Raw genomic sequence first — 27,971 nt, forward strand, 5'->3', positions numbered from 1 at the left:
AATTATTCATGAGGCCAGTTAAAGTTTTGTTTTTAGAGCTTCAACATGTTTCCTCTGCGGCCTGCAGGGAGGATCACCAGGACCTGTACAGGTCAAGGGTCAGAGAGGCAGCTAGAATTTCTGCAGACCCCACACATCCTGGACACAAACCGTTTGGACTTTGAGCTTCAGGTGGCGCTACAGAGTCAGTTTCTCCCTCCAGATCGTCTCCCTGAGAAAAACCAGAGCGAACGTGAGGAGTGGTAACAGAGCTGCAGCGTAAACAGTCTTCACTCACTTCAAAATAAGAGCATGAATTAGAGTCGCGTCAATTTTAATTAAATAATTACAGACATTTTAACCCATTTCATTTTTCTGTACAAATTTTTGCAGTTTTGTTTACATACCAAAGTCCTAAGCTGGAACCTTTGTATTTGCCTGTTTCTGGTACGCCCATAAATGTGACGCACAGCTACATTATGCTACATGCTAACAGCGGCGATGGAAGCTGCTTCTCTGGGTTCATTTCTGCTTCTAAACAATCTGATCTGGAAGACACGATTGTTGTGTTCAAGTTGAGCCAAAAGCAGTTAGCCTATCAGTGACACTATGCTAACCTAAAATAGCATCTCAATGCTAGCATGTAGTAGCACCTAACGCTAATGTCAGCATCCACATTTCTAAAGAAGCTCATTGAACGATCAGAGAAACTCTGGAAAGATGAACGGATAGAAAAACAATTTTATCTGATCTGACGAAGAACATGAAAATAAAAATTATAAATATCTTTAATATTCAGCTCAGACGGCTTGACAATAATTTAGCAGCTTTCTATTAAAATGCAATAAATTAATTACAGACCCTCCAATTAACTCAATTAAAACTTTTATTTTAGTCCGTTGCTAGCATGAATATGATTGTTTAACTGCTTGACGAATTCTTCAGTCAGAAACTAAAACATCAACATATCAAACTGTATTCAACTGACAGAAAACATCCACATTTAGAGTTAACTTAAAGATAAAAGCTAAACAGCAAAAATGCTAATGTGCTAATGTGCTAAAGAAAATGTTAGCATGTATTAGCTAATTAGCACTAATACTAAATGAGGTAAATATTCCACTTTCAAAACAAGAAGAATGCACGCATCAAACTTTTACTTTCCCGTTTTATAAACTATATATATATATATATTTACAGCAATATATATATATATATATATATATATATATATATATATAACTAAAACTAAACTAAAAACACTACACCTTTGTGAGCTCGCCCTCCCATGTGGACCAACTTCCTTAAGAGAGGCACTTTAGCTTATTAGAGGCAATTGTTGGCTGCCTGGAAACCACCGAGATGACTTCAGATGACTGTAAAACATGTAACCGCTTCTTTAGATTTCATATATATATATATATATATATATATATATATATATATATATATATATATATATATATATATATATATATATATATATATATATATACATTTGAAAAAAAAAAACAACAACTTTATTGACCAAAAATCCTTCTTGGTTCTGATTCTCTGGAGCTGAGAGGGAGGATCAGAGACCAGAACCGCTGCAGAATGTTTCTCCGTCATTCAGGAAACCAGAAACCTGGAGGTCCAAAAATGAATCTGCACCGACGACAGGAGACACTGACACGTCTGAACCAGCTTTTCTAAATCAGAAACATTTCTCATGCACTGATCCAGAGTAATCACAGAGCAAATCTTTTCATCCAGATTTAAACGGTCTGACCGTTTCCAGCTCTGGTCCCGAGTCACTGGTACCGAATTAAGGAAGCAGTCATAATAATGTCGATGAACCGGGTTGCTGGGAACCAGAAACTGAAAAATCCCGCATGTCGTTTCCATCGCAGCCGGTTGGACCCGTCTGAAGAACCGACCGCTGCTGCTGCTCATCAACCTGGGAGCCAACATTACATCCACTATAAGGATTATTATCGTTTTATTCTTTGCCATTTTAACAAAAATAGTAAAATATTAAAAAGGCACCTAAAAGGCATACTTTATTAGCCTAAAGTTAAAACATACTAAAATGTTATTATATTTAATAGTTACTTTTAAAGTAAGCATTAAGTGAATTTAAAAAAATTCTGTCTTGAGCTTAAAATATACACAAAATATCTTTAAAAGCATATTGTTTCATTGGTACGCTTGAGCAAATATTTCGTTCACTTAAAATATACTTTTATTTAATATATTTCTTAAAAGTAGATTTTAAATTATATTTAAGTGTTTAAAGTCATAGTGTTAAAATTGGTACAAGCATGCTTTTAGCACTTCGTATATATTTATATGTACACTTAATACTTAGTATACTTAAAATGTACTTACACAAATTTAAGTATGTTTGAAATATAGTTTTTTCAGTAGGGCGGCTTCCTGATTGGCTGAAAGCTACAGCTGGAAAACGTCTGGAAACGGTCCGCAGTCTTCACCTTTTCTCTTAATGATGCTTTTTATTGGTTTATTTATTGGTTTATAGGATCCATTTACTCAGCTGCTCTTCTTGGGTGCGTCATTAAAAACATACAAACAAACAAACAAACATCCAGTTTCTTCCGCTGTCGTGTCGCGGGGTAACAGCTTCACACGCACAGTAGAAATGACTAACATGAGTTTTAACGCTGAAGCTCAGCAGCTGCTCGGTTCCTCCAGACTCTGATAGGATTGTTCAGCCGTGACGCGTCGTCCGTTTTAGTGAAACTAAATCAACACAGAGTTTCTGGAGGTTCAGGGACGCTGAGTCACTGCAGACTCCGGACGTCACATCATAGAAATGTTTCCATATGCAAACATTCCCAAACTACAAACATTCCCTCCAACTTTTCACAGTTCTGCATTTCAGCAAATTTATGCAAAATCATGATTTTTGTGCTGATGTTTAATTGTGATTATGACAACAAATTTGAATTGAATTAACGTCGCAGGTCCCGATCAGTCTCTCCACAAACTGTTTTATTTTTCATTATATTTTATGCGACAGATCGGAACAAAAAGGTCCATCACAATAACAAGGAAGAAAATATTACTAGACACTAAAAGTGTCATGAAACGATGGTGTGAGGCAGACGCTTGGCAGACCCAGGTAGAAATGAAAATGATGACTTTAATGGTGTAAACCAAAGTCCCCAGACCAGGCAGCAGGGCAGATGCTCACAACGGGTAACAGGCAGATTAGACAAGCGACGAGGATCCGACAGAGAACAGACACACGAGTGGAGTTAAATACACTGGAGGTAATCAGGGAACAAGAAACACCTGGGAACTAATCAAGGGGAGAACAGGACAACACGGAGACACGGAGACACCGAAAACTCGAAATTAACACACAGAAAACACGGAACACGACAAAAAGACTAAACGGAGGATGTTGGTCCAGCAAAAATAAAACTACAATTATTTAATTTGCCTTAATTAAAGGCTGGAAGTTCGTTGTTGTCATTGTGAGATTATGCTAATAAAGTTAAAAGACACGAGCATTATATGTAAACATATGAGGGGAATCTGTGTTTCTAAATATAGATGAAAAGTTTTATATACGCAGTTTGTCGGCGGGCGGAGCCTCTGGATCGCTGCCATCTGATTGGATGGAGCCGCATTCCTGCAGAAAACATAACATTTCCATCTGAGTCAGAGCCGCAGGGCGAGACAAATATAAATCAGCCTGAGTGTGATCACACTGTGATTATTACTAATAATAATATTATTATTATTATTATTATTATTATTATTATTATTATTATTATTATTATTATTATTATTATTAATAATAATAATATTATTATTATTATTATTAATAATGACATGTTATTACCACATATGTATTATGTGGGATTACATTATACATGTAATCCCACATGTGGGGATTATTACTAATTATTAGATTATTATTACTAATAATCCCCACATGTGGGATTATTACTTATAATCCCACGTGGAGGGTTTATACCATATATTGATATAAAGCGATCAAATGATGGCAGAATGAAACCGGATGGGCGTGGCCAGCTACACCTGGCCCAGAGATCACTGCGGGTGTATGTATAATTTTGACCCAATAAGAAGAGAATTCAATACATCTAATCTTACAGGCTGGAAATAAATAATAACAAACATGAAACCTGCTGCTGGTGGGACTGCGCATGCGCGTGTAGAAAGCTTGGCGCTGCTTTTTTCGGATGATTCTGTAAGAACCTGTGGACGGACGTGTTGCTAGGTCCAGGTTCGGTTACGTGGTGTTAGGGAGTGGACCCTCTGACCAACATCCTCTCTGACATGAGGCGAACCCTGGCTCCCGGAGGCACAAGACGCGTGCGGGCGGGGCTTGTGATTCACAATACTGAAATGTTGTTTTCGAGGGATTCCCCATAGAAACGACAGAAACAGAGCAGAGAGGAGCTGCTATATAACAGGTGAGATGACGCAGCCGGACACACTCCCTGCTCAGGATGACACGCAGCGGGCTGCACATGGTGGGTAGCCGACCGGCCCCGGTCCGGTCCGGACAAGCAGACCCTGACCTGTGGTTCTGTTGCAGGCCTCCCTCTGCGCGCTGCTGTTGCTGCTCCAGGCCGGGCGCACCGCGGCGCGGCGGACCCCATGCGCTCCGCAGCTGAGCGGCCCGGCGGCCCGCGAGCCCCTGGGGCCGCGCCGCCCCCGCTGCGTCACAGAGGCGCAACTGCGCAGCCGCGAGGACCGCTTTCTGAAGAAGTACGCAGCGACCGAGCTGAGTACGCAGAGCAGCAACAGGACGTGTGCGCAGGTGCTGGAAGAAATGCGCCAAAAGCCGCAGAGATTCAAGGAGAAGAGCCGCAGGTCTCTGTCTCCGTGGGAGTACAGGTGAGTACGGAGGCCCGCGCGGGCCAAACGCGCTTCAAGTTTTATTCTAATAAGCGGGTTCATCCAGGAGTTGAAATAATGTCACAGCAGGTGAGTGATGCAGAAAACGTTTAGAAATAACGAAATTATGTTAAAAAATATATTTTCAAAATACAGGAATGAGATTCTGGTGAGAAATATTCACAGCCTGGCAGGTTTGCTTTAGTTTGATCAACATGGTTTTTCAGTCTGGAGGTGATTTAGATGTTCTGACCTGAATCAGAGGGAGCTGAAGATGAGGGTGATGGTGCAGAGGCCTTCCAACCTTCACTGCAGCTCATCACCAAAAAATACATTTATGCTGCTAATTCAGATTAGGCATTAATTAGAATAAAGGAAATAAATATTTTTGCATAACATTTTTTATAAAATGTAAAAAAAAACAACTAAAAAAACCAAACTTTTTTCAATTTTTTTTAAAGTAATGTAAACAAGTTTTTTAAAAAGCATTTAAGATCAGGAAAACACACAGATGATGGAAAATGTGACAAAAATATAACAAAACATAACAGGATAAAATAAAAAGCCTTGAAGTGCATTAATAACATTAATAGTTATAATATATCCAGCATGTTTCCTCCTCTAACTATGTTTTCTTCTCTTCTGCATCATTTAATAATAATAATAATAATCATTTTTACTTTATTCATCCCAGCAGGGAAATTATTTCGCAGTTACAGCACATGACAGGAGCTGCGTCTGCAGGCAGCCAGCTGAGCCGGCGCCATTTTTTTTTTTTCTTGTCAGAAATAAAATTTTAGACTCAATGAAAATCATTTTAAATCTAAATCTTTCAGGGGTATGAATAGTTTTGGCTTCTTTTTGACTCAGAGATATCACATCATTTTTTATTTAGTTTTTGTTGTTAGTTTCATTACAAGCTACCATGCTCACCAAAATTAACAAATGTTGCCAATTTAGTGACTGGAGAGATTTTATCGGATACTTCCAGACCCAGAGATTTGAATAAATTTGTTATTTTTATGCTTATTCTTGAGAAAATATGCAGTCTTAAAGTTTGTTAGAAAAATATGTCTGAACAGAGCTTTCAAATGTTTATGAATGAATCCAGTTGCAGCAGTTAAGGCCTCAGAGATGTTAAAACCAGAGAAGAAGAAAAGCTAAGTATATGGCTAGCAGGACGTTTTTCCAGTCCAGGTTTCAAATCTTCTTCTGTTTGACTTCATCTTTTTGGAAAAGTGTTTCAACATTTAGAGTTAAAATAAAAGCTTCTGCATCAGTTCTCATAAACCCTCCTGAACATGCTAACATGCATTAGCATCAGGTTCATTTCCTGTGTCTGCCGGTGTTCCTCAGGGCGCAGTGCTCAGTCTCCTCATGTTTGGCCACATGCTTCAGGAAACCATTAATCATTTCTGCTGTAAAAAACAATTAACAAATTTCCTTCTGAAAACTTTTAAAAGTAAAAAACTAATTTCTTTTCTTCTTGAATGACATGCAGCTTTAAAGCCTTCAACCTTAATCATACAAATAAATGCATGATTATGATTAAAACTATTCCTTAAAGTGGTTCTGATTTATTCTCCATGATTTCCTCAGATTTTTTTCTTGGTTCTAATTGTTGGAAAAAAACAGAAAAGTTTCCCATAATACTTTATAAACAGTGCAATTTATATTAATTCACTGTATTTAAAGGTTATAAACAGATCAAATATTGGGGAAAAAATCCTGCAAAATTGAGCATAAACAAAATTCAGGATGTTGTGTCGCAAAGTTTTTCATTACCCTTTAGTTTTATTTTGTGTAACTTTTTTGTCTAATTTAGTCAGTTTTAGTTTTTAGAATTTGTTAGTTAGTTTTTATTAGTTATTACCAGTTAAATATTGGCAATGAATGCTCAACAGAATATACCGTTTTCAAGAAATGTATTCAGTTATTGTTGAACAGCTAACAGTTGGTGCTTCTCCCAACTTTTGCCATTTTGCTGATTAGCGTAGCCACCAGGAGGAATAATTTGCCGACAGCTGACATAAACTGCTTGAGTGGAGAAAAAAAAACTATTTCACATCAGCCCGAAAGGCTGATGAATAGATTCATAAACACGAAAATGTAGGATATTACATATATATCAGTATGTTTTAGTTTTATAAATGCTAACTAGTTATAATTTTCCACTTTAATTTCCGTTTTTATTAACAAAAATGTTTTCTCAGTTTCATTTTCATTAGTTTTGTTTATCTGTCATAACATTGTGGATCAGTCAGAATGAAGGCGTTACAGTTTCCCTCTGGTACCTAACAACATCGATAAGAAGTCATTATTGACAGTGCAATAATCATTTTTAACCAAACTTAATAACATTTACCTATAGCATGCTAAGTGTTTTTACTCTATGAACAAATTGTAGATATTGTGATTCTATGAATGAGTTTTATTTTATAGTTTAAGAGTTGAAGGAAAATTTCCACTTCAATAGACTAAATAGTTTCATCTTATTTTTGCTTCTCTATAAAAGTCTATCAACAAAAAGTCTCTCAGAATAATATACATGGCACCATAAAAACAAAAATGTGAATTTTTGCTTGTATCTGTTTAACAACCCTGGTTGTAACGACCTGGGTTCTTCTTCTTCTGTGAACCTAATTCATTTGATTGTTATTGACTTTTGCTGAATTAAATTTCTTATGTATATATTGTAAATTGTATTTTTTATCATAGTTGATCATGTTGCTCTTCGTGTCTCCTTATATAATTTATTCCTCCTATAATTGATGGAGATATATAGATATTATTTATAATAATATAAAGGTCTTGTTTATCTCATTTAATTAGCTCTACAACCTTAAAAAAAGAGAAAAACATGGTGTTTTATAATTTATCTTTTACCGTGCTAGTAATGCCGAAATTAAGAGTAAATAATAAAGACGTGGTATTCTGATTTAGTAATATAATTAGATTAGTTGTGTTACCACCCCACGCCACTAGAGGCAGTAGCAAGCCCGAAAAGATGCGACTAAGGAGCAGATATAGAAGTTCACAGAAAGCTACAGAATTTGTTAAAAACTGAGCTGCGCTGAAGTAAATAAGAGAGAGAAGTTCAAATACATGCTGAGAATAAAAATCCTTAATCAAGGTGAAAATATATCACTGATTTTAAAAGAAAAAAAAGGGAGATCGCGGATAGCTTAGGAAATAGCGCCCCCTTCACTTCCGGAGTGCAATGGCCCCATTTCCAAATAAGGTCTGAGACTGACAGCGGTCCGTCCCGCCCCTTCCTGTTTGCTGCAGCGAGGTGGACTTGGGATGTCCGAGAGGAAATCAACAAACTGAAGCTGCTGCCTTCACACACCAGATGGCGCTGTTTGCTTTCATGTAAAAATCCGCAATAAATGAATTATTTAATTTTACTGCAGATAGAATAGAAAATACTTTTTTGATCTCCAGTGAAAAATGCTTATTTGTTGACAAATTTCTCCATCCAAGGTGTTAAATATTAGTAAATACAAATAAAACCACATAAACAACATATAATTAATTTTAAAAGATATGTACATAGGTGTGATATTGTAAGTGATTTAAATATAAAATAATAAATAAAATACTAACAATCATGGAAATATGTTAATCTATAAATAAATGATTTTTTATTGAACCATTTATTTATTGATCGTCAACAATCTATAAATAAATTTATAGATCTATAAATGAGTCCAAAGAAAGCGTAGCTTTAAAGACACTCAGAGTTTGGCTTTGGATCAGAATGGACTGGGTTTCCTGTCTCTGACCCGGTTCCTGTCTCTGACCCGGTTCCTGTGGGCGTTCTCTCTGCAGCGTGCATCGGGACGCCGACCGGGTCCCGGCTGAGATCAGCATGGCCCGCTGCCTCTGCGACGGCTGCATCATCAACCTGCGCGAGGTTTCCAGCTACAACTCGGTGTTGGTCTGCGCCCAGACGACGGTTCTGAGGAGGAAGCCGTGTCCCAGCGACCCAAACAAATTTGTGGTCTGGAAGGAGCTGATGGCGGTTCCGGTGGGCTGCACCTGCGTGAGGCCCAATTACTCCCAGTAACCCGCTGCAGGTCCAGAAACACCCAACAGAACCGGCCTGACGCTGGGCAGCTGAACCTCTCTGAACATTTAGCTTTATATACGCAATATGATATGAGCAAAGTTTGACTTCCATCAAACTTTCCTCACTCAGGATTCCTGCTGGATTCAGCCAGAAACCGGAGAAACGCTGCGAGCCGGTCCAGACGAGCCAGTTCTGAGACCTGATCCACTGCAGCTTCACTGTGGATCACTAGAACCAGTTCAGACTGGAACCAGTTGAAACCAGTGTAAATCATCTAAGTTTTCTGGTCGTCGTTCTTCTACATTTTCTTTACCCCCGGCAGCTGAACGACCCCACAGCATGATGCTGCCTCCACCATAGTGACAGTTTCTGCGTTCTTAGACATGGAATCCCCTCTTGTCGCGGCCGGTACCGTCCGGTACCATCCGGTCCAGTTGGGTGAACATAAATATCTCATGTTTTCATTTAAACTGATTTTTAATCCAAACGCTGAGAACCAGCAGTTCAGGGGCCTCATGTATCAAACACGGAGCTGTTTTCACACTAAAACTTGGCGTACGGAAATATTTAGAAAAAATACCTGCTCACCTTTCCTTTAGAAATCCCAATATGTGGGAACAGAGCAGCTGCTGCTCCGCCGTCGCCTCCATAAAAACATCTTAATGTGAATTAGTATAAAAACCCAGAGGTCTGCCGCCACGGGAAGCAGTTACCATGGCAACGGCCTTGTTTGTAGCAGAATAGTATTTATAATAGTTATTATATATTTTATTTAAAAGGTGCTTTCACTTCACAAAATAACAATGGAAGATAAATTTCCAAATGAACCCTAAAGATCTCAGAGCAGCAGAGCGTTCAGCCGGGATTTAAACGTTTCTTCTGAATCCAGGAATCATGAGCAGAAGTTACATTTACAGAGTCCAGATGATTTCTGTCCATAAGGCGCATTCACAAAGCGGGCGGCTCCACTGGAGGACGGCTGCAGCTGGACCGGTACCGGTACCGGTACCTGCTTTAAGTTCTGCTCAGAGCTCCAGGATGATCAGCCTGGATGAATCTAAACGATCAGAAACCAGCAGATCAATCTGATCTCTGATCAATGGCTCCATGTTCTCCATCAGAGCCAAAGCTCCTCAGGTAGCGGCTCACCTTGATGCAGCTGCTGATATACCTGGGATTGTCTCCACACCTGATCACCTGATCAATAATCAAACTGTTTGATCAGCCCTGGTTTCTCTCTAGTGAGAATAAATAGATGCATTCAGACGATGAGTTTCATCTTTATGAGACACAAACTGAGCAACATGATTATTTACACTGAGTTTTTCTCATCCTGTATTTTCTTTATTTTGTGTTAGCTTATTGTCTGAGGATAATGAGGCCCTGGTGACTTTATGAAGCCGATTCCTGAATTGTTGAATCATTCCTTTAATCATCAACATCAAAGCTGATTGGCTCCTTTAAGTGAACGGAGAAACAATCATTTAATGATCCTGATGTATAAATCTTTACTCGGTCCAACCCCAGCATATTTATCCACTCTCCTACATAGAACTGTCGGTTCTCTTCGCTCCAATAACATTATTGTTCTGCATGTCCCACGTTTTGAACTGAAACAGTGAAGCAGGCATTCATTGTTTTTACCCCACAGCCTGGAATCAGCTGCAGTCTGAACTTAAGATGTGGGAAATGATTTGACTGGACTTATTTCGATCAGTTCTTAAAGATAGACAACAAGATTCTATGAAACAGTGTCATTGTTTTTAAATTGTTTTTATTGTTTTATACTTGTGCATATGTATTCATTGTTTTTATCTTGTAACCAGGCTGTTATGTACTGCAAATGTTTGCTCAAGTCCCTCTTGAAAATGAGATCTAGATCTCAACAGGGTTTACCTGGTTAAATAAAGGAATATATAAAAAAAAATATATATATATATAACAGTTTTTGGCTAAATCTGATCAGCCTCCTTTATGACCAAAGTAAAGAAAAAGTTTTTTTATTTGTTAGTGTCGCAGCAGAAACATTACAGATGTGATTTTATGTGAAACCAGATGTGACGAGTTGACCGGTGAGTTTCTGTCTGAACGGTCAGAACCTTCTCAGAGTCTGGGTCAAAGCTTCTGATTTGGGTCACTTCCTGTTTGGGTCACTTCCTGTTTGTGTGCAGATGATTAAAAGCTATGATGCATTCTGACTCTCTTCAAAATAAAAACTTTTTTCCTCTGTCTTTTGTGTTGTTTTATCGAACCCGACTTATTGTACTGTCATCAGTTACTTACCAGAAACCAAACTATCAAAAAGAAACAGACTTCAAAATAAGAGCATGAAAATAAATGTCAAACTACTTAAAGAATTAACAGTTTTTAACCAAAACTTCAACACAGATGTTGAACTTAATTCCACTGAAAGTTTACAAAACAGCCAGGTAATTTATAGGCTAAGTTAGCTAAACATTTTAATGTTGGCTAAAATGCTAAGCTAAAAGTTAACTTTGCTATTGCTGGATTTCAGACATGAATGACGCGTGAAATTCAGATGGAGGTCCGGAAATGGATTTCTCCGGTTCAAAACAAAGCAAAATTGATCACAAAGAGGAGCTAACGCCCTAAATGGGCTGGTAAAGACGAGGCATCTCAAGAAAAATACTCGTATATTTAGGATATGATCCGATTTCTCTCTGTAAAAAAACTTCTCTTATAATCTTGAGGATTTACCCGCATCGAGGCGATCCACATAACTAACTATCTGGAGCTGCAGACCTCGTATTATACGACGAGGCAGAAGAAAGTTTTCAAAGGCCTGGAGAATAAAATCATTTAGTTTCAGGTTGGGTCAAATTTAGGATCAAACGAAGCGTTAAATGGCTGTCGACTTGTTTCTGAAAAAAATCACATCAGTTCTAAAGGCCAATAAATAAACTACCATGCATGAAAACAAAAGATATATCAATCATTTCAGTTTGTTTTAGTTTTACAAATGCACAATTTAATTCCAGTTAGTTATTGTTTCTTTCCATCAGTTTGAGTTATTTTGTTAGTTTTAGTTAACTCCTCAGACCTGTGAAGACTTCCACCTGAGCTGATCATGTGACTGCCAGACAGGAAGTTACCTCATCGGGTTCTCTGAAGATCTGCGTTCCCAGTATCAACCAGGAGGAAAAGTTCTGACCCGGTCTCTTTAAAATGAGGAAGACTGGAACCAGACAAACACGGCAGGTTTCTTCTGTGAACCGGAAGGAGAAGTGAAACTCTGACAATAAAAACACAAACTGATTTTCATTCAGAAGCTCAGGAATTATCATTTGTTCCCGATTAAAGAATAAAAACTTATTAAAGCTACAAACTTTGATTATATAAAAAAGTTGATAGTGCTGCAGAGTGAAAAATAAAACATTTATTTCCTCTGATGAAAGACGTTTTCCTGTAGGTTTAGTTGGCATTAAGTTTTTCTTCGAACTAAAGCTGAACGTTCTCAGCAGATTCGTTGTTTCTCTTAAAAGCCGCAGCGGTTTCACTTCCTGCAGGTCAGGTCAGTGGAAGAAGTGACAGCTGGGCTGAATTGTTCATATTTATGAATTAAACACCTGACGTCCAAATGTTTCTGCAAATCTTCGAGTTCAATGTTAATGAAGAGATTCACTATTTATTTTATTTTTATTTGATAGTTTTTGGTAGAGAGAGATAGAAGAGAAATACAGTTTGCAAAAGTATTCACACCCCATTAACATCACAACCACAAACATAAAATTAAGTTCCCAACATTAAATCCCATTGAAATATATTTATGCTTCTGGTTGTAAAATGACAAAATATGGAAAAGTTCAGTGTATGAATCTGTTCTCTACCCACCAGGAGGCCTTTGGTTCAAACGAGAAGTTAAGATCAACAGTAAACACAGAAAAATGATGAAAAATAAATATCTGTCAGGCAGGGTGATTAATTTCATTAAAAAATGTAATACTATACTTTAAAAAAATTTCTCATAAGACCATAACTGACTTTAAAATATCAATTTCAAGACTTATGAATTTACGGAAGATGAAGCAGAAATGTGCTCATTTTTAAATATTTTATTGCTTTTGATTCAGAAGTCTTAATCACATTATTATTTTGTTAATTTTATTATATTTTTATCTTAACTTTCCATTTAAACAAACTGTTAATGGTCTTTGGAGGGTTTTGTGAATTAGCTATGAACACGCAGCCGTCGGGTTGTCTTTATCTGTTGTTTCCCTTATCAAATAAATAATAAAATAAACGTAAAATATACAGATAAATAAGCTTGTAGCTTAGTTTCCCAGTTAGCATGTGCGGAGCCCCTGAACGTAAACAGATTACGTCATTAAACGTCCGGATGACGTTGGGCGAACATTGGCAGAATATTTGCTAGATGTTTGCAGCCAACATTCTCCGGACTTTAATGGCGTTTCATTTTGATGTTGAGTCATGTTGACCACAGTGTTACAGGAAACTGTAACTGGGAATCAGTGATAACTTTTCCCACTGAACAACCTTTCCAGCCGCACACAACGTATCAAAGCTGACAAGCTTTAGACAACATGGCGCCACTTCCGCCATGTTGTCTTTAAGAACCAGACAAACCACGACATACACAAAAAGCGCCGCTGTTCTAATCACACGCTGTCAGAATGGGCTCTGTGTGTACGGTGCTGACGTCACATCCGCATTAGTGAAATGCGGCTCTTGTTTCAGCTTTGAGTTACCATGACAGCTAGAAAAGACAAAGTCTTATTTCAGACGCAGATAAAACAATACTATGAACATTATTGTCTTCCTAATATAATGGGCTTTTAAGTTTTCATGGATTTCCAAACGGTCCTGAATTAAGAAGCCGGTGGCTTGTAGTAAATATTGGTTGTTACCAGTTAAAGCTAATAGCAAAGTTTGCAGCCTTCACGTCACTCAGGAGCCTCCAGGTTATTTCCAAGGAACCATTTCAGTATTGAGCCTGAAAGAGTTTATGGGAGGGAGAGCAGACCGGAGCCGGACAGCCGAGCTACTGACCCGCCTGGAAACACCGTCCTGTCTGAGCTCTAGAAACATGTAACGGTAATAAAATTAAATAACACAGAGACCTTAAGCACCACAACTTTGGACCTGAACTGTCCGCTGAACTCAAACTCTGCTCTACCGTTAAGCTTTGGGCTTGTTGTGTTTCCTCCTGGTCCAGAAGCAAAAGGCCGAACCGTAATCTGCCCGTTACTTGGTCTCTGACACTAACGACAATAAACACGTAATATACGTGAACATAAGGTAAAACATTGTCAGTTGGAATGGATTAAAATATTTACTTAAACAGCACATTTTTACCAGAAAAATGTCCGAGAATATTTCCTACTAGCATAAGCTAAAGCTAATGTTAGCCACAAGTTTAAAGAAAGTAAAACTCACCTTGTTTCTGTGAACGAGGCGAAAATCTTAAAACTTTTCTCCAGCTTCTTGTTGGGGCTTGATGTTCATCATTAACTGTTACCTTGGTTCTGCAAACACTGAGTGGAAAATGACATTTTCAATAAACCGGAAACGACCGAGCCACGTGTCCCTGAATGCGGAAGCTGCCAAACACCCCAAAGCAAAAACAATTTGATCTGGTTGCCTTTTCTTCTGTACATTATAACAGAAACATTATATAATTGTCAGAAGTAGAAAACTCAAGATGTGAAAGTAGGATTCAATAAACAGTTTTCACTGATAACTGGACAGATATGCACGTATTGTTTGTGTTTAACAGTATTTAAAGCTGCAGCTGTAAAAATGGCCTCCCTGCTGCTTGATGACGCTCTGACTAGTTAACCTGAGTCAGGATGTTAATACTGTTAATAACTGTAAGAGCCAAAAATGTCAGTTTGTGACATTGTTTATTGTCAGCTGTGGTTGTTTTAAAGTGCTTTATAAATAAAGTTGGTATGGTTGTCTTTTGCATATTTAGACATTTTCTTAATAAGATTCCACTTTAGTATGTTTTTGTAGAAAAGCGCCACCTAATGGACATAATTGAACATTTGTGAAAAGTTCTGTGTCACGTTCGTTGAGAAAGAAAATTGAATGTGGCGTTTTCTGCTCTACGCGGGTTTTGGACCGTTTCGTGTGGAATGCTGTGCAAGATTAAAGAATCCTTTGTAATATTTGCTCAAGGAAAAATAAAGTTCGTTGTTCGTCAGACTTTGTGTGGATTTTGTAAGTACTTCTTTAATTCACTAAGAGATGCACAAGAGCATATCGTGGGACAGAAACGCGTCAGCGAAGAGCCAAGTTAATAAACGTCAAAAAAAATAAATACTGCAGCTTGTTGAACAATAAAGTGGAACAAATTAGCAACCACTATAATAACAAAATGTATGACGATCTACGTCATGACTCTGTGTTGCTGATCAAATAAAATCATATGGTGATGACTGTATACTTGTCTGACAGATACAGAACAACAAATAAAAATACTTCTTTTATTTAAGAAATATTCCCCTTCAAGATACGTTTACCTAACGCTAGAATAAATGCAATGCACATTATGCAGAAAAGAGAATTAGAAAATCGGACATAAAACCATTATTTAAATGGAGAGGAAAGGACAAAGCGCCGCCTAGTGTCTACCTGCGGTATTTTTCTAACCGCATTTTATATAAATGTCCCCCACACAGACATCCAGGCAGCTGCAACATTCAGAGATGCAGAGTTTTTCTAAAAAGATAAACAAATGAATAAATAATCGCAGTGAACGTTCAGAGTGAACGTCAGGTCTGACTAGCTGGGCTGAGAGTTTGCAGACTGACAGGAAAATGTTTTACTTTCTGGAACAGTTTCAGGGATCGATCTTCTAAGAAGATTTTTATTTCTCACTCTGCAGTGAAAAAGGATTTTAAAGGTATTTCTGTGTTTGGTGGTGAAATGTGTGTTTCAGCACTTTCCCCTTAGTTTCACTTCCTCGCAGCTGTTCTGTGAATCTCTACTCGGTATCCGTCAGGGAACCCAGAGGAGGAAGAGCAGCCGCTGCTTTCTGAGAACAGCTGCTGCTGAACATATAAACGGAGCCGGCCGGACCGGTCCGGCACCCTTCCAGAACCTCCGGAACCATGAAGATCCAGCTGAGCCTCTGCCTCCTGGCTCTCCTCTGCTCCCTGCGGTCCAGCTCTGCAGGTCAGAAACTTTCTCCTACTACTCTCCGCTGATGGAGAATCTCCTCCTCCTCTCCTCTGTCTCTCTGCTTCAGCTGTCAATCTGTTGTTGGTGCTGAAGTTCTGGTTTTGTTCGCAGCTCCAGTCGGTCCGGGCGTGATACGTGGTGCCTGTTGCCAAGGCAACGGCAACACGCCGATTCCCATAGGGAAAGTGAAGGAGATGAAGAACTCTCCGATTCACTGCAAAGTCAGATCTGTCATGTGAGTTCACCACAACTTTAATAAATGGCTGAAACAATCCCTGAAAACAGAATCAATATAATAAATTAGCATCAAAACGACATTCTGGGCTCACAGACCAGACTGTGAAGTGGCTTTTAAAGATGCATAAATACCAAAGTTTGAACTTTGTTCTGGTGTTGGGCGGTCAGCCGGTCCGGTTCTGACCCAGAAGCTGTGTGTTCTGCCAGCCGGTCCGGTTCTGAACCTCCTGCATGTTGTTCTCCTGCAGAGTCACCACTGAGAGCAACAAGAAGTTCTGCCTGGATCCCACCTGGAGCTGGACCCAGACACTGAAGAAAGAGTTTGGGAAAGAAAAACGGCTCCGCTGAGATCTAGATCTGGGTCGGAACCGAGTCTGCTGGAGCGGGAAGAACCGTTCTGATGTTTTAACGACACACTGGACGTGTCGCTGATAGTTCTCCGTTTTTGCTGCTAATTTATGATTTTAATGAAGCTTTGGCTTCTTGTTTTTTGTTCGTTTGCTAGTTAAACATGTTCAATATTTATTTAGAAACAAAATATTGACCTTGCTAACAGAATCTATTTTTGTTCTGACAGGATAGTAACTCAAACTAATGCCGTTTATTTTGAATGTGTAACTTTACAAACAGGAACTATTTTGTTTTACACAAAGTTCTCAACTATAACTGATCATTTATGGTTTTAGAGAAACTTTGGCTTCTTTTTGCTTCTACTTTCAGTTTGTCGGCTGAAAACATGTTGCTGGAAAACTTTACTCACTCATTTCACAATAAAAGTTTGACTTTTCTATTCATTGTTCTGTGCTCTTTACTTTAGTCAGTTATGACTCCAAAGGTTTTCTGTTTGATTCCTTTTCTACATGTAAATATAAGAAACTGTTGTTCATTCATTTCTAAGCAAATTATTTCTAAGCCTTTAAAGCTTATTATTTATTTAGTTAGCAAGGTAAATGTTGTGGTACAAACTAAATTCTTTGAGTTATATATTTAATTATCTAATACTTTGTTTGAAATTGACATTTATAAATGAATGATTGAATTAAATGTTGAAAAATTAACCCCTATTTTTTTCTCCTAAGACAAGCTAAATAAGCAAAATGATTTCTGTTAATTAGACAAGAATAAAGCATTAATATTACCAGAATAAAGTCATAATATTAGAAAAATCAAGTTGTAATTTATGACAACACAAAAAATAACCAAAAATTAAAACGAGAAATATTGAACATCTTATGAAGTTATACTTTGGTATCAATTTTACAGTCAACTAAATAATTTTTGAACACATGAGCATCAGATTATTATCACCACCAGGACGTTGAAACCACTGAGCAACAACCAATCCTGGTAACTTGTAACTTTTTCTCAATAAAACAACTTTTTCCAGTAATTTTAAGACATTTTTCTTTATTCTGCTGATATTATAACTACATTCTTGTAGTTAAACACAAATTCTCGTATCTTCACCCAAACACTGTCATACAACTCACAGGGATGACTGAAATAAAACCCCCTTTTTGAAAATAAGTGGCTAAGTAAGTGAGAAGGAAACCAAAGACTGATTTAAACCAAAAATTCGGTCTCTCTGATTCATTCTTCATAAATTCTCACAGAGACAGGAGACGGGTTTCCTCCAGAAAACATGCGAAGCTTGGCAGTACAGGCGCTAGGGCCGGTAAAACTTGTGAAAAGTTACAAAAATGATGAGGCGCATCTTGAGTAGACGTCATGATTTGGAAATGACAACATGAGCTCAACAGAGAGGTGGAGGGACGCGTCATTTCGTCAGCTATAAACGTAGCTTACTGGTGTATAAAAACTTATTTAGAATAAATAAACGATGATTAGGCAAGTTGAGCCTGGAAACCTGCCAGGCTTATAAAACACTGGGAGAACAAAAGGTGAACTTAGACACTTCTCAGCTAAATGTAACATTTTGGAAAATAAGCCTGTAGGAAGACATTTAAACTGAGATGAGATGGGGAAGGTTTGCTGAGTAAGCACGATTCCTGGAGCGGTTTTGAGTTCCTCCCGACTCTAACTCATGTTGAGAAACTCTCTGGCGTGTGAACCTTCATGTGCTGCAGCAGGTAGCTGCTCCTATTGAAGCCCCGCCCACACAGCGCACACGAGTACATCCTGTGGCCCGTGTGTGTGACCGAGTGCTGCTTGAGCGAGGACTTGTCTGTGAATCGCTTCCCGCAGGCGGCACAGGCGTACGGTCTCTCCCCGGTGTGGCTGCGGCAGTGCACCATCAGGCTGCTGCGGTGCTTGAAGAGCTTGCCGCAGGTCTGGCAGGAGAACGGCGCCTCGTTGGTGTGCGTGCGCAGGTGGACCCGCAGGTTGGACTTGAAGGTGAAGGCTTTCTGACAGGTGGGGCAGCAGAACGGTTTCTCCCCGGTGTGGATGCGGTAATGCGCGCGCAGCTCCGACGCTTTGTTGAACGCTTTGCCGCAAACGTCACACTTCTGAGTCCAGCTGGATCGCTCAGCCCTGCTGTGGTTCTGATCCGGCTTCCCGGCCGGTTCGAAGCGTTTGGGCCGGTCGTGACTCTCGGCTGGCGGAAAGCGGTCCCGGCCCGGTTCCGGTTCGGTTCCGGGTCCTTCGTAAGCCAAAGCCGCAGCGAGCATGTCGGCCTCCTGCTTCAGAACCGGCTGCTCTTCCTCCGGGCTGATGCGCAGCTCCTCGTTTTCCTCTTTGACCTGTAGAGGTTCTGGTTCCCCCAGGACCGGGCTGTTGTTCTGGATCTGGAGGTTCTGCTCGTCCATGTAGGGAAACGGCTGCAGTGGCGGGTCTGGAGAGAGAAGACGAGGCGCATCAGAGCAGAGTTCAGATTCTGACTGCTCAACCGGGTCGGAACCAGAACCTTCCTGATGTTTGACTATTACCTCAAATATCACACATATACAGACCTGTCACAATAACAAATGATCCTGGACGATAAATCCTCCCAGAAGTTATCGCGATATTGTTTTAAGATCATTTTAAAGTAATGATAATAACAAAATAACACATTCTGAAAGATTAATAAACTTTAATTTATAAAGTTTAACACTGGAACTGGGAGACATTATAAGTGTCCAAAATAAATAAACAAAACAACAGAAATAAATAAAATGAATTATTACATTTCTAAACAAAACTGTTCTTCAAAACGGGCTGGTTGAGACCAAACACCAGAAACACGGGAAACTTTTTTCATCCAGTTTCTGCTAGAAAGAGAGAAAAACAATAAATCATGTAAATGGAAATTATTGAGCCTGTTTCAAATTATCATCATTAATTGATTTACTGATTATTGCAACAGGAAAATGTATTTTAGACCCAAAATATAAAAGTACTAGAAAAATATGGAATCTAATCTGATGAGCCATTATTTTCAATTGATATGAAATTATGAATTTGTTCTATTGTATTTGAACACGGGTATAGTTTTTGAATCAGAGTTGATATTTTATTAGTGAACGTTAATTTTTGGTTTGAACTTTACAGTTGTAAGAGTGGTTTGTAGCTTACCTGGATGGACGGACGGACAGTTTAATGAAAACCAGATAAAGTTTAAAAAGTGCAATAATTAAGGGTGTTTATTTTAGGTCAAACTAAAACTTAAGTTCTGTTTCCTAAATCAAAGACAAAAGATGTAATTTACTACAAAGTCAAACATTTTTATGTTTAAAAATTAAGTTGAACTAATTTTAATATTTTCCAAAGTAATCCAGACAGAATTCTCATTTAATTCCTATGGAAAGGAGTTAATAATCGGCATGAAGACACAATCCTGTTTTCTAACAGCAGCTTCCTACTGAGAAAATAACTCCACCCATCATCTGTTATTTCATTCATTCAGTAAGAATCTGTTGTTTTATTGTTTTTTACTGGATTTATAAAGAAATCTGTTCTTCAGAATCATTTTAGCTAAAAAATGAACCGGGTCACTGTTCCCTCCTGGGTGAAGACAGAACCTCCCTGCTGTGGAGATAACAGGTCACACTGGGATCTAAACCAGTTAAACCAGTTAAACTAGTCTCTAAAGTCAAAATTGAGAAAATAGAGGGAATTCTTTTTGTATTTATTAAGATTTTGATTCAAATCTTACTTTTCGAATGGGGTGTACTTATTTATGTTGCGCACTGCATGTTTTGTATTTATTTGCCCAGGTTGTTTTCTGCTCCACCGGCTCACTGAAAAGGAGCGGGTCCACAGCTTCACTCTGATCTCTCGGTTCTGCAGGTCCAATGAACATCAGAGCCGGACTAAAGTCAGAACATGCAGGAAGCGAAGCTCTGCCTGGACACACCCTGGGTCAGAACCGAGCCCGGACCCTGCAGCCCGCAGGCCCTCCTGACCTGCTGCCTGGAAGCCGCTGTCCGGTCTCCAGGCGCCGTCCAGCAGCCTGCGCTGGCGGTCCAGCTCCTCCTCGTACTGGGCGACGGTTCTCTGGAAGACCGAGAAGATTTCCTCCGCGGCGGCAGCCAGCCGCTCGCTGATGAACTCTCTGAGATGCTGGACCGAAGACATGCCGGACATGTTCACGGCTAAACTCACACCGCTACAGTGGAAGCTAACTGCTAGCTGTTGACGTCACGTGACCACATCGCGTGTTACGCACGCGGTCATCGCCCCCTGCTGTCTTGGAAAGGAACTGCTGAGGTTTTCGGTTCTGCACCTTTAATTGACTGAAACTGCGGCCAAAATTGGAAATAAACATTAAAATAGACAAATAGCTCGATGAGGTAAGTGACATCACATATTGTGTACAAATAATTACAATTAAGAATTTTCACAACTTGTTACAGTTAATGAGTTAATATTGATCATTTTCAGCTGTATTAACAGTATCACTTCAGCCATTTTCCATTTTATTTTTATAAATATAAAATATATTATAATTATATATTATAATATATATTATAAATATATTTTTATTTTATTTCAAATTGTATTTTCTTATTCACGTCTCTTTATTTCCCAGCAGAGTTCAGTTCTTGATGTTGAAGCTGATTCTGAATCACCGCCTAACAGAACCAATGAGAACAAGTTATAAACAGAAATCTGCAAATGAAAGAGAAAATATTATAAAACAAATCAATGTATTTAAAAATAAAATACTGAACGAATACAGAATATGAAAAATGCAAGTCAAAAATGATGTTGAATAAATATAGCATAACTAAAAATGAGGGGAAAAGAAATATAAAAGGAATCTACTAAAAACAATACAATTAAAACGAAAAATTCAAAAATAGTGATAATGTAAATTTATTACTGTTAAATGATAATTCATGTTCCAATGGGAAATGCTTTAATGTTTATTTTTTGGCCGGATTTTTCCACGAGCAGGAAAAAGATTCCTGATCCGTCGCCAACATCCAGAGGGTAAAAAGTCACAATAGTGAGAAATAAGTCAAGATTCCCAGTGGTGAATCTTGACCACTGTCCACAGTGTATTACTGTCCACAGTAATACACTTTACTGTCCATCTATACATCAATATCCATCTAGACATATTAATATGTCTATGTTTTATGTATCATCACATTCTCCCTGAGCTAAATGATAGATGGATTCAAGTATTAAGAAACTGTTTAAACAAAGTTGTGCCTAATAACAAAAAATATTCTGTTGAATTTACAATTCATATAAAACATGCACGCTCATATTCAATCTAAATATAAGAGATAAGGACAAAATAATTTCCTATTTATTTGACAAAAAAATCCTGATTCTACCAGAAGTTTTAAACCAGTAACTTTCCTTCTTTTTTATCATTTCAAACAGTAGAAAAATGATGAAGCGAGTCTTTAATAAGAACATCCATCCGTTATGTTGGCGCAGAAAATCCTGACTTTCAAAATCAAATGTCTCTGAAACTCTTTTAGTTGAAGTCCAGCGTGTCGACCTGATGAGCTGAATCGGGTCTGCAGCCGGAGCAGGAGCTGATCACTGATTGGTTCCTTCCAAAAGATGCTTTGGAGCCACGTGAGTCTTCAAATGGCGCCTCAGATGAAACGTTTTCATGAATCGTTTTCCACACGTGTTGCACGCGTGAGGCCTGGCTCTCGTGTGGATCAGCATGTGCTTGGACAGCGCCGACCGCAGGGAGAACGTCTTACCGCAGGTTTTGCAGAAGTGTGGCCTGTCTTCGGAGTGGTTCCTCATGTGCCGTTTCAGGTTGCTGCTGCGCATGAAGCGGAAGCCGCATGTGGTGCAGGCGAACGGTCTCTCGCCCGTGTGGCTCATCATGTGCCTGCGGAAATGGCTGCTGCAGCCGTAGCCTTTCCCGCAGGTTTGACATTGGTACGGCCGGTCTGCAGAGTGAACCTGCATGTGGCGCACCAGGTGGCTGCGGCTGCTGAAGCCTCTCTCACAGGTTCTACAGGAATGCGGTTTCTCGCCGGTGTGGATCATCATGTGCTTCTTGAGTGATTGCAGTTCGGGAAAATTTTTTCCGCAGGTCTGGCAGAAGTATGGCTTCTCCCCTGTGTGGGTCCTCATGTGGACCATGAAGCTGCTTCTAAAGCGGAAATTTCGGCCGCAGGTTTTACAGGAATACGGTTTCTCGTCCGTGTGCGTCCTCATGTGGCTCAGCATGTTATGCTTCTCTCGGAAGGTTTTCTTGCAGACTTTACAGGAATACGGTTCCTCTCCAGTGTGAACTCTGGAATGAGAACGTAAATTAGAAGCTCTGGAGAATAATTTTCCACAAACGTCACATTTCAGAGACAACTTCTCCTTATCAGCTGTGCTCTGATCATTTTTCAGTTCCAGTGCTGCATTTCCAGATGATCCAGAGTCGTTAGTCAAGTTTTCATTCTGATCTTGTGTTTCTGGTTGGCTGTCAGGCTGAAGCTGGTTCAGGTCCGGCTCTGGTTCAGTGTTCAAACTTTCTTCATGAGAGGAAGCCACCATCGGCATCAGAACCAGGTTCTCTTCCTCCAGATTGGCGCAGAGCTCTTCATGCTCCTCTTTAACTTGTTGAGCTTCTGGTTCATTTTGTTCTTCTTTAATCTGGAAAGTTTCTGGTGCTTCCTGGTTTTCTTTCGCCTCCGAACCTTCTGGTTCCTTTTGGGCCACGTTGGGATCCATCTTCTGGTTTCTGGTCTGCAGCTCAGCAGGAATCTCCTCTTGCTTCTGGAGGAAATACTGAGAAAGGTCTGCAGGGAAAATGGACAGTCATTATCTTTAACACTAATGTAGACACTGAGGGTGAAAGGCTAAATGCTATGTTAGCCTCCCTCAAAGGATTCACAGCCGGCCTGATCTTGGTGTCGTACTTTAGACCTTGTGCTGACATGAGTGAAGAAATTACAGTCCTTCCCCCAAACCCTGAGCTTTCTGATCATTTTTAATAACATTTGAGTTTATTTTAACAGAATATTCCTAATGTGAGAAAATGTCCAAACAGAATATCTTTATCAGACATCTCTGTAAAAACTTTTAAAAATCTGTTCCATGTTTACTTTCCTCCAGATCTCACATAAAGCAGAGATTTCATCTCCAGCTCTTCTCAGATTGTTGTTCTTGTTTACAGAGTTACTTCCTGATTACGAGTGACGCTAAACGATGTAACCAAGGGAGTAAATCTCATCTCTTTATTGAGGAGGATAACAAACAATTCAGAAAAGAATTGGGTCAGAAAAGTTACAGTGAAATGTAACGTAGTTTAAAAAGTTTTTAATGTGTTCAAGCTGCAGGACCAAACATGAAAAGTATAATCCCAAAAGTTGAACAACATGTAAAGTGCAGGCAGATGGGGAGGAAATGTAAGTGAGAGAAATGTGGAAATGAAGCCCAACAGACTGGCATGAAGAGAGTTAACATGTTGACTGAGGAATCATATGATGATGATGATGTCACAAACAAAAACATATTAGCAGTAATGCAAACACAAGATTGTACATGCAGAACTATCTGCTTCTACCAAAGTTCAGAACAGGCAGGAAGACACAGCAGCAGCACTGCTGGAGGTTTATTAAATATATATTGTTCAGAAAATACAAACCTGTGGACTTCAGCCAGTGTGGGAACAGAGAAGGCTGCTAACGTGTTGCTAGCTGCTGGGAAGTTTGCTTCAAAATGCTAATTATCTTCATTAATTATAAACAGTAAAGATATAAACTAACTTTCGTTGGTTTCAGAAATAATTACTTTATCAATTTTATTGTGACTTTTATGATTCTTACTATAACAATCATTCAGCTTCATGTTCTAACTGTATGGAGGCTGTTTGTTGCCACTTGATCTAGTTTTCTTCATAAACTTAACCTGGTTTTAATTAAGCTCAGTTTGACAAAGACACTTTGATATTGTGAGGCTGTTATAACTCCTTCATCATTGTTTTATCTTCAACATATTTTTTCAGTCTAAGCAGATGAAGATGAAAGAGGGATTAGAAAACCTAAAGACTTCCTGTCTCAGCAGAGGCTCTGGCTCCACCAGATCACCAGATCCACCAGATCCACCAGATCACCAACCAGCTGTGAGGATGAAGCTGCACATCGTCTTCATGGAGGAAGGATTGTGATTTTTCCTGAGCAGCTGGTTCCAGTTTAACAGCAGAACCTGCTGTGTTTCCAACACTAAGTGCTTAATAAACATGATTTCATTTAAAAATAACTGGACAGAATTTATTCCCCTTGTTAATCTGCCATTTCTCTTTCATACATTTTATTGATTATTAGCTTTCAGGGCCTGTGACGGACCGGTGACCTGTCCAGGGTGAACCGGCTGCAGACGGGCCCCACCGGCCCCCTCACCACCCTGCAGGGACCAACGTGTTCAGATCATGGTGGAAAGATTTAAGGCAGTTTGTCTCCCTTAAGTCCACAGTTTAAACAGCTTCATATTTAATGAACATCAACTGATTCTATGATTTTACTGACTATTTTTTCTACTTCTTACATAAACAGGTAAATTAAACACCCAGAAATGTTTTTCCACTCCAGGCATCCGGTCCAAACATCTTCAGTTCTGATGATGTCTCATACATATTGTAAGTCTTACTTTTTTCTTTGTTGTTTTTCTGTACTTTTTAAAATACAAGATCTTTTTCTGTTTAATTGCTCTGTTGTTCTGTTTTGTAGATTCTGTATTAATTATCCTATGAATATAGGAGGGGATGAATTTTAATTTCTGAGCCTGCTAATATCTGCATCCTGTCTTGTCCTGTTGATATGAAACTTATACCAGTAGCTCAGAGAACAGATTATGTAGAGCAGCTATGATTTCATATCAATATTTTGGGAATATGGCAGGGCATGCAAATATCAGAAAGCTCAAAATCCATTCTGCCAAAAGTTGCCTCCCTCCGGCAACATGGAGAAATAAAAGGTTAAGAGGGATTTGACCTTTTCTACATAATCACTCCTGTTCTCTAAGCTTCTGGGTTCATATCAACAGGACAGCGGGGGGTCAGATATTAGCAGGCTCAGAAATTAAAATGCATCCCCTCCTATATGAATAGACTGTTACGGTGAGATCACATTATGGTGATAAAAGAAAAAGCGGGGAATTGCAAACCAGAACATTTTCATCAGACACTGTAAAATGTTCGACTTGTGTCAATAAAAACCGTTTTTATTTCAATTCATCTGCGAAATAAAACTCACCGTTTTAGGCCTTACATGGTTAATAAACAGGATACTGTTACTAATATCTATAAAAGTTTCCTGTTCGGTCATATTTCACTCCGTTTTCTCATCAATATGCGAGTTTAGAGCGATGCGCGCCAGAACCCCTCACCCGTCCGGTCCAGCCGAACCTCCGGTCTCCAGGCGCCGTCCAGCAGCCTGCGCTGGCGGTCCAGCTCCTCCTCGTACTGGGCGACGGTTCTCTGGAAGACCGAGAAGATTTCCTCCGCGGCGGCAGCCAGCCGCTCGCTGATGAACTCTCTGAGATGCTGGACCGAAGACATGCCGGACATGTTCACGGCTAAACCACCGCAGCGCAAAAATGGCGCCGCCGCTTCTTCTTCTTGTTGAACAGTTTGTTCGGTTACGTCACCGCCCCCTCCCGGTGGAGCAGCCAACTGCCGCTATGAAATATTCCAGCTGAAAAAGCCGCGAAGTTCATGAAACAAAATGTCTCCTTTCTTTTTCAGGTTTCGTCCAAATTCAGAAGAAACTGAAGCACTAATTAAATAAATGCTGTAACTTATGAGGTTTTCCGAGGCATAAGTGAGCTAAAAAACTGCGTAGAGCTAAAATTTTAACATTTGCTTATTAAGAATGAGAAGGGCATTAAATGTAATAGCTTCTGCATAGATAAAAAGATTAAAATAGTTTATTTTAGATTTAATTGGGAACTTTACTTTGTATTAGTGCAAAAAAATCTCAATTTTCATAGCTGTATAGTTTAATTTTTGTTCACAAAAACATCCCAACAAATAATAACCAACAACCCAATCCAGCTTCATTTCTAAAGGACATTGTAACAACTGCAGCGGAGCAAAGCACTGTACAGAAAGGAACAAAATACAAAAATTCATCAGAAAGATAAACCAGCTGTGCATTCATCCATGTCGGCCTGCTGAACTTGCCTCCTCTCACAAATAAAAACCCAGCGTGGAGAAGCAGCGTTCAGCTTCTATGCACCACAAATCTGAAAGAAACTTCCAGAAAACTGCAAAACACTTGAGATTCTTCACATCCCCAGTCCTGCTGCTGCTGCAGACCCGTTGGTTTGGGTGGATTTGTCGTTTTCTCAGGTTTTCTTCATCTGATTCTGTCATTAATTCACACAAACAGCTGAAGGAAAACCTGCCAGACTTTGAACGGCAGCATTTACTGATTCACCTGTTTCTACTTTCACAGAAGTTTCCAGACATGCAGGCTGAAGTCCAGAGGTCAGAGTTCAAATAAACCCCATGAACTCACGTTTGAGTTCATCAGAGTTCCTGTTGGCGTCGTTATGGTTACGTTCAGGATAACAGGAGGCGACGGAAAACAAACACCGATGATCTAAGCAGGGTGTCCAAACTTTTTGTCATTTGGGTCCAAAAAAAACTTAAATCAGGCAAATAAAAAAACTGATTTTTTTTTCTCGAAATAGATATTTATTGTAGTTCCAAAACCTGAATGTGATTTTTATGATAGAATATTAGAGCCATCGTAGATAAAACATAAAATAATAAGAAAAGTTTATTTCCACCAAAAAACTCATAAATTGAGATTCGTCTCAGAAATTTTATAGAAAAAAAAAGTCAAAAAAGTTTCAAAAGTCCAAAATTTTCAACATTTGAAACTCAGGAATTTCCAAGTTGATTGTAGAAAATTACTTCTACAATAATTACTTTCAACATTTCTGAGTTTTATTCTGGAAATTTATTACTCTGGTTTTTTTTCTATCTAAAATACGCCTTTGTAAATTTTGCCGTATTAAAACAAAAGCATCTAGTTTTCAGTTTCTTTTCGGCTCCGTTGAACAAATTGATTTTCAGTAACAGGATCATTTTCTTTCAAAACATTTTCTATTTTTAGTGATGTTTAACAGATTAAATAAAAGCTGATTTTGGTAAATAATTTCAATAAAAGTCTTTGAATAAACATGGTTTTATCTTTTGTTAAAGGTTGGTTATAACAACACAAACACTTTGTGTTGTACTTTACATTTTCCATTGTAAGAAAATTACAAATTAAAATCT

The 27,971-nt window shown here is 38.9% G+C and overlaps 3 protein-coding genes across 3 annotated transcripts; 2 read left to right on the forward strand and 1 right to left on the reverse strand.

The window, feature by feature from the left end:
- Window positions 1–4,100: 4,100 nt before the first annotated feature.
- On the forward strand, window positions 4,101–11,158 carry LOC102221495 (interleukin-17B-like). Its single transcript, XM_014472680.2, has 3 exons — window positions 4,101–4,490; window positions 4,556–4,857; window positions 8,689–11,158. Exons 1-3 carry the CDS (start codon window positions 4,467–4,469, stop codon window positions 8,924–8,926), a joined length of 564 nt encoding a protein of 187 aa, XP_014328166.2. The 5' UTR covers window positions 4,101–4,466; the 3' UTR covers window positions 8,927–11,158.
- Window positions 11,159–15,869: 4,711 nt separating this feature from the next.
- Window positions 15,870–17,120, forward strand: LOC111608460 (eotaxin-like). Its single transcript, XM_023332952.1, has 3 exons — window positions 15,870–16,087; window positions 16,205–16,328; window positions 16,579–17,120. The coding sequence occupies exons 1-3, from the start codon at window positions 16,024–16,026 to the stop codon at window positions 16,676–16,678; spliced, it is 288 nt and encodes a 95-aa protein (XP_023188720.1). The 5' UTR covers window positions 15,870–16,023; the 3' UTR covers window positions 16,679–17,120.
- A 618-nt stretch (window positions 17,121–17,738) lies between these two features.
- On the reverse strand, window positions 17,739–27,845 carry LOC102221754 (zinc finger protein 835-like). Its single transcript, XM_023332313.1, has 4 exons — window positions 26,072–27,845; window positions 22,274–23,484; window positions 20,677–20,908; window positions 17,739–19,124 (listed from the first exon to the last, which is right to left on the reverse strand). Exons 1-4 carry the CDS (start codon window positions 26,250–26,252, stop codon window positions 18,373–18,375), a joined length of 2,376 nt encoding a protein of 791 aa, XP_023188081.1. The 5' UTR covers window positions 26,253–27,845; the 3' UTR covers window positions 17,739–18,372.
- Window positions 27,846–27,971: the final 126 nt, after the last annotated feature.

Source organism: Xiphophorus maculatus, chromosome 4 (assembly GCF_002775205.1).
Source record: "Xiphophorus maculatus strain JP 163 A chromosome 4, X_maculatus-5.0-male, whole genome shotgun sequence".
Lineage (NCBI taxonomy): Eukaryota > Metazoa > Chordata > Actinopteri > Cyprinodontiformes > Poeciliidae > Xiphophorus > Xiphophorus maculatus.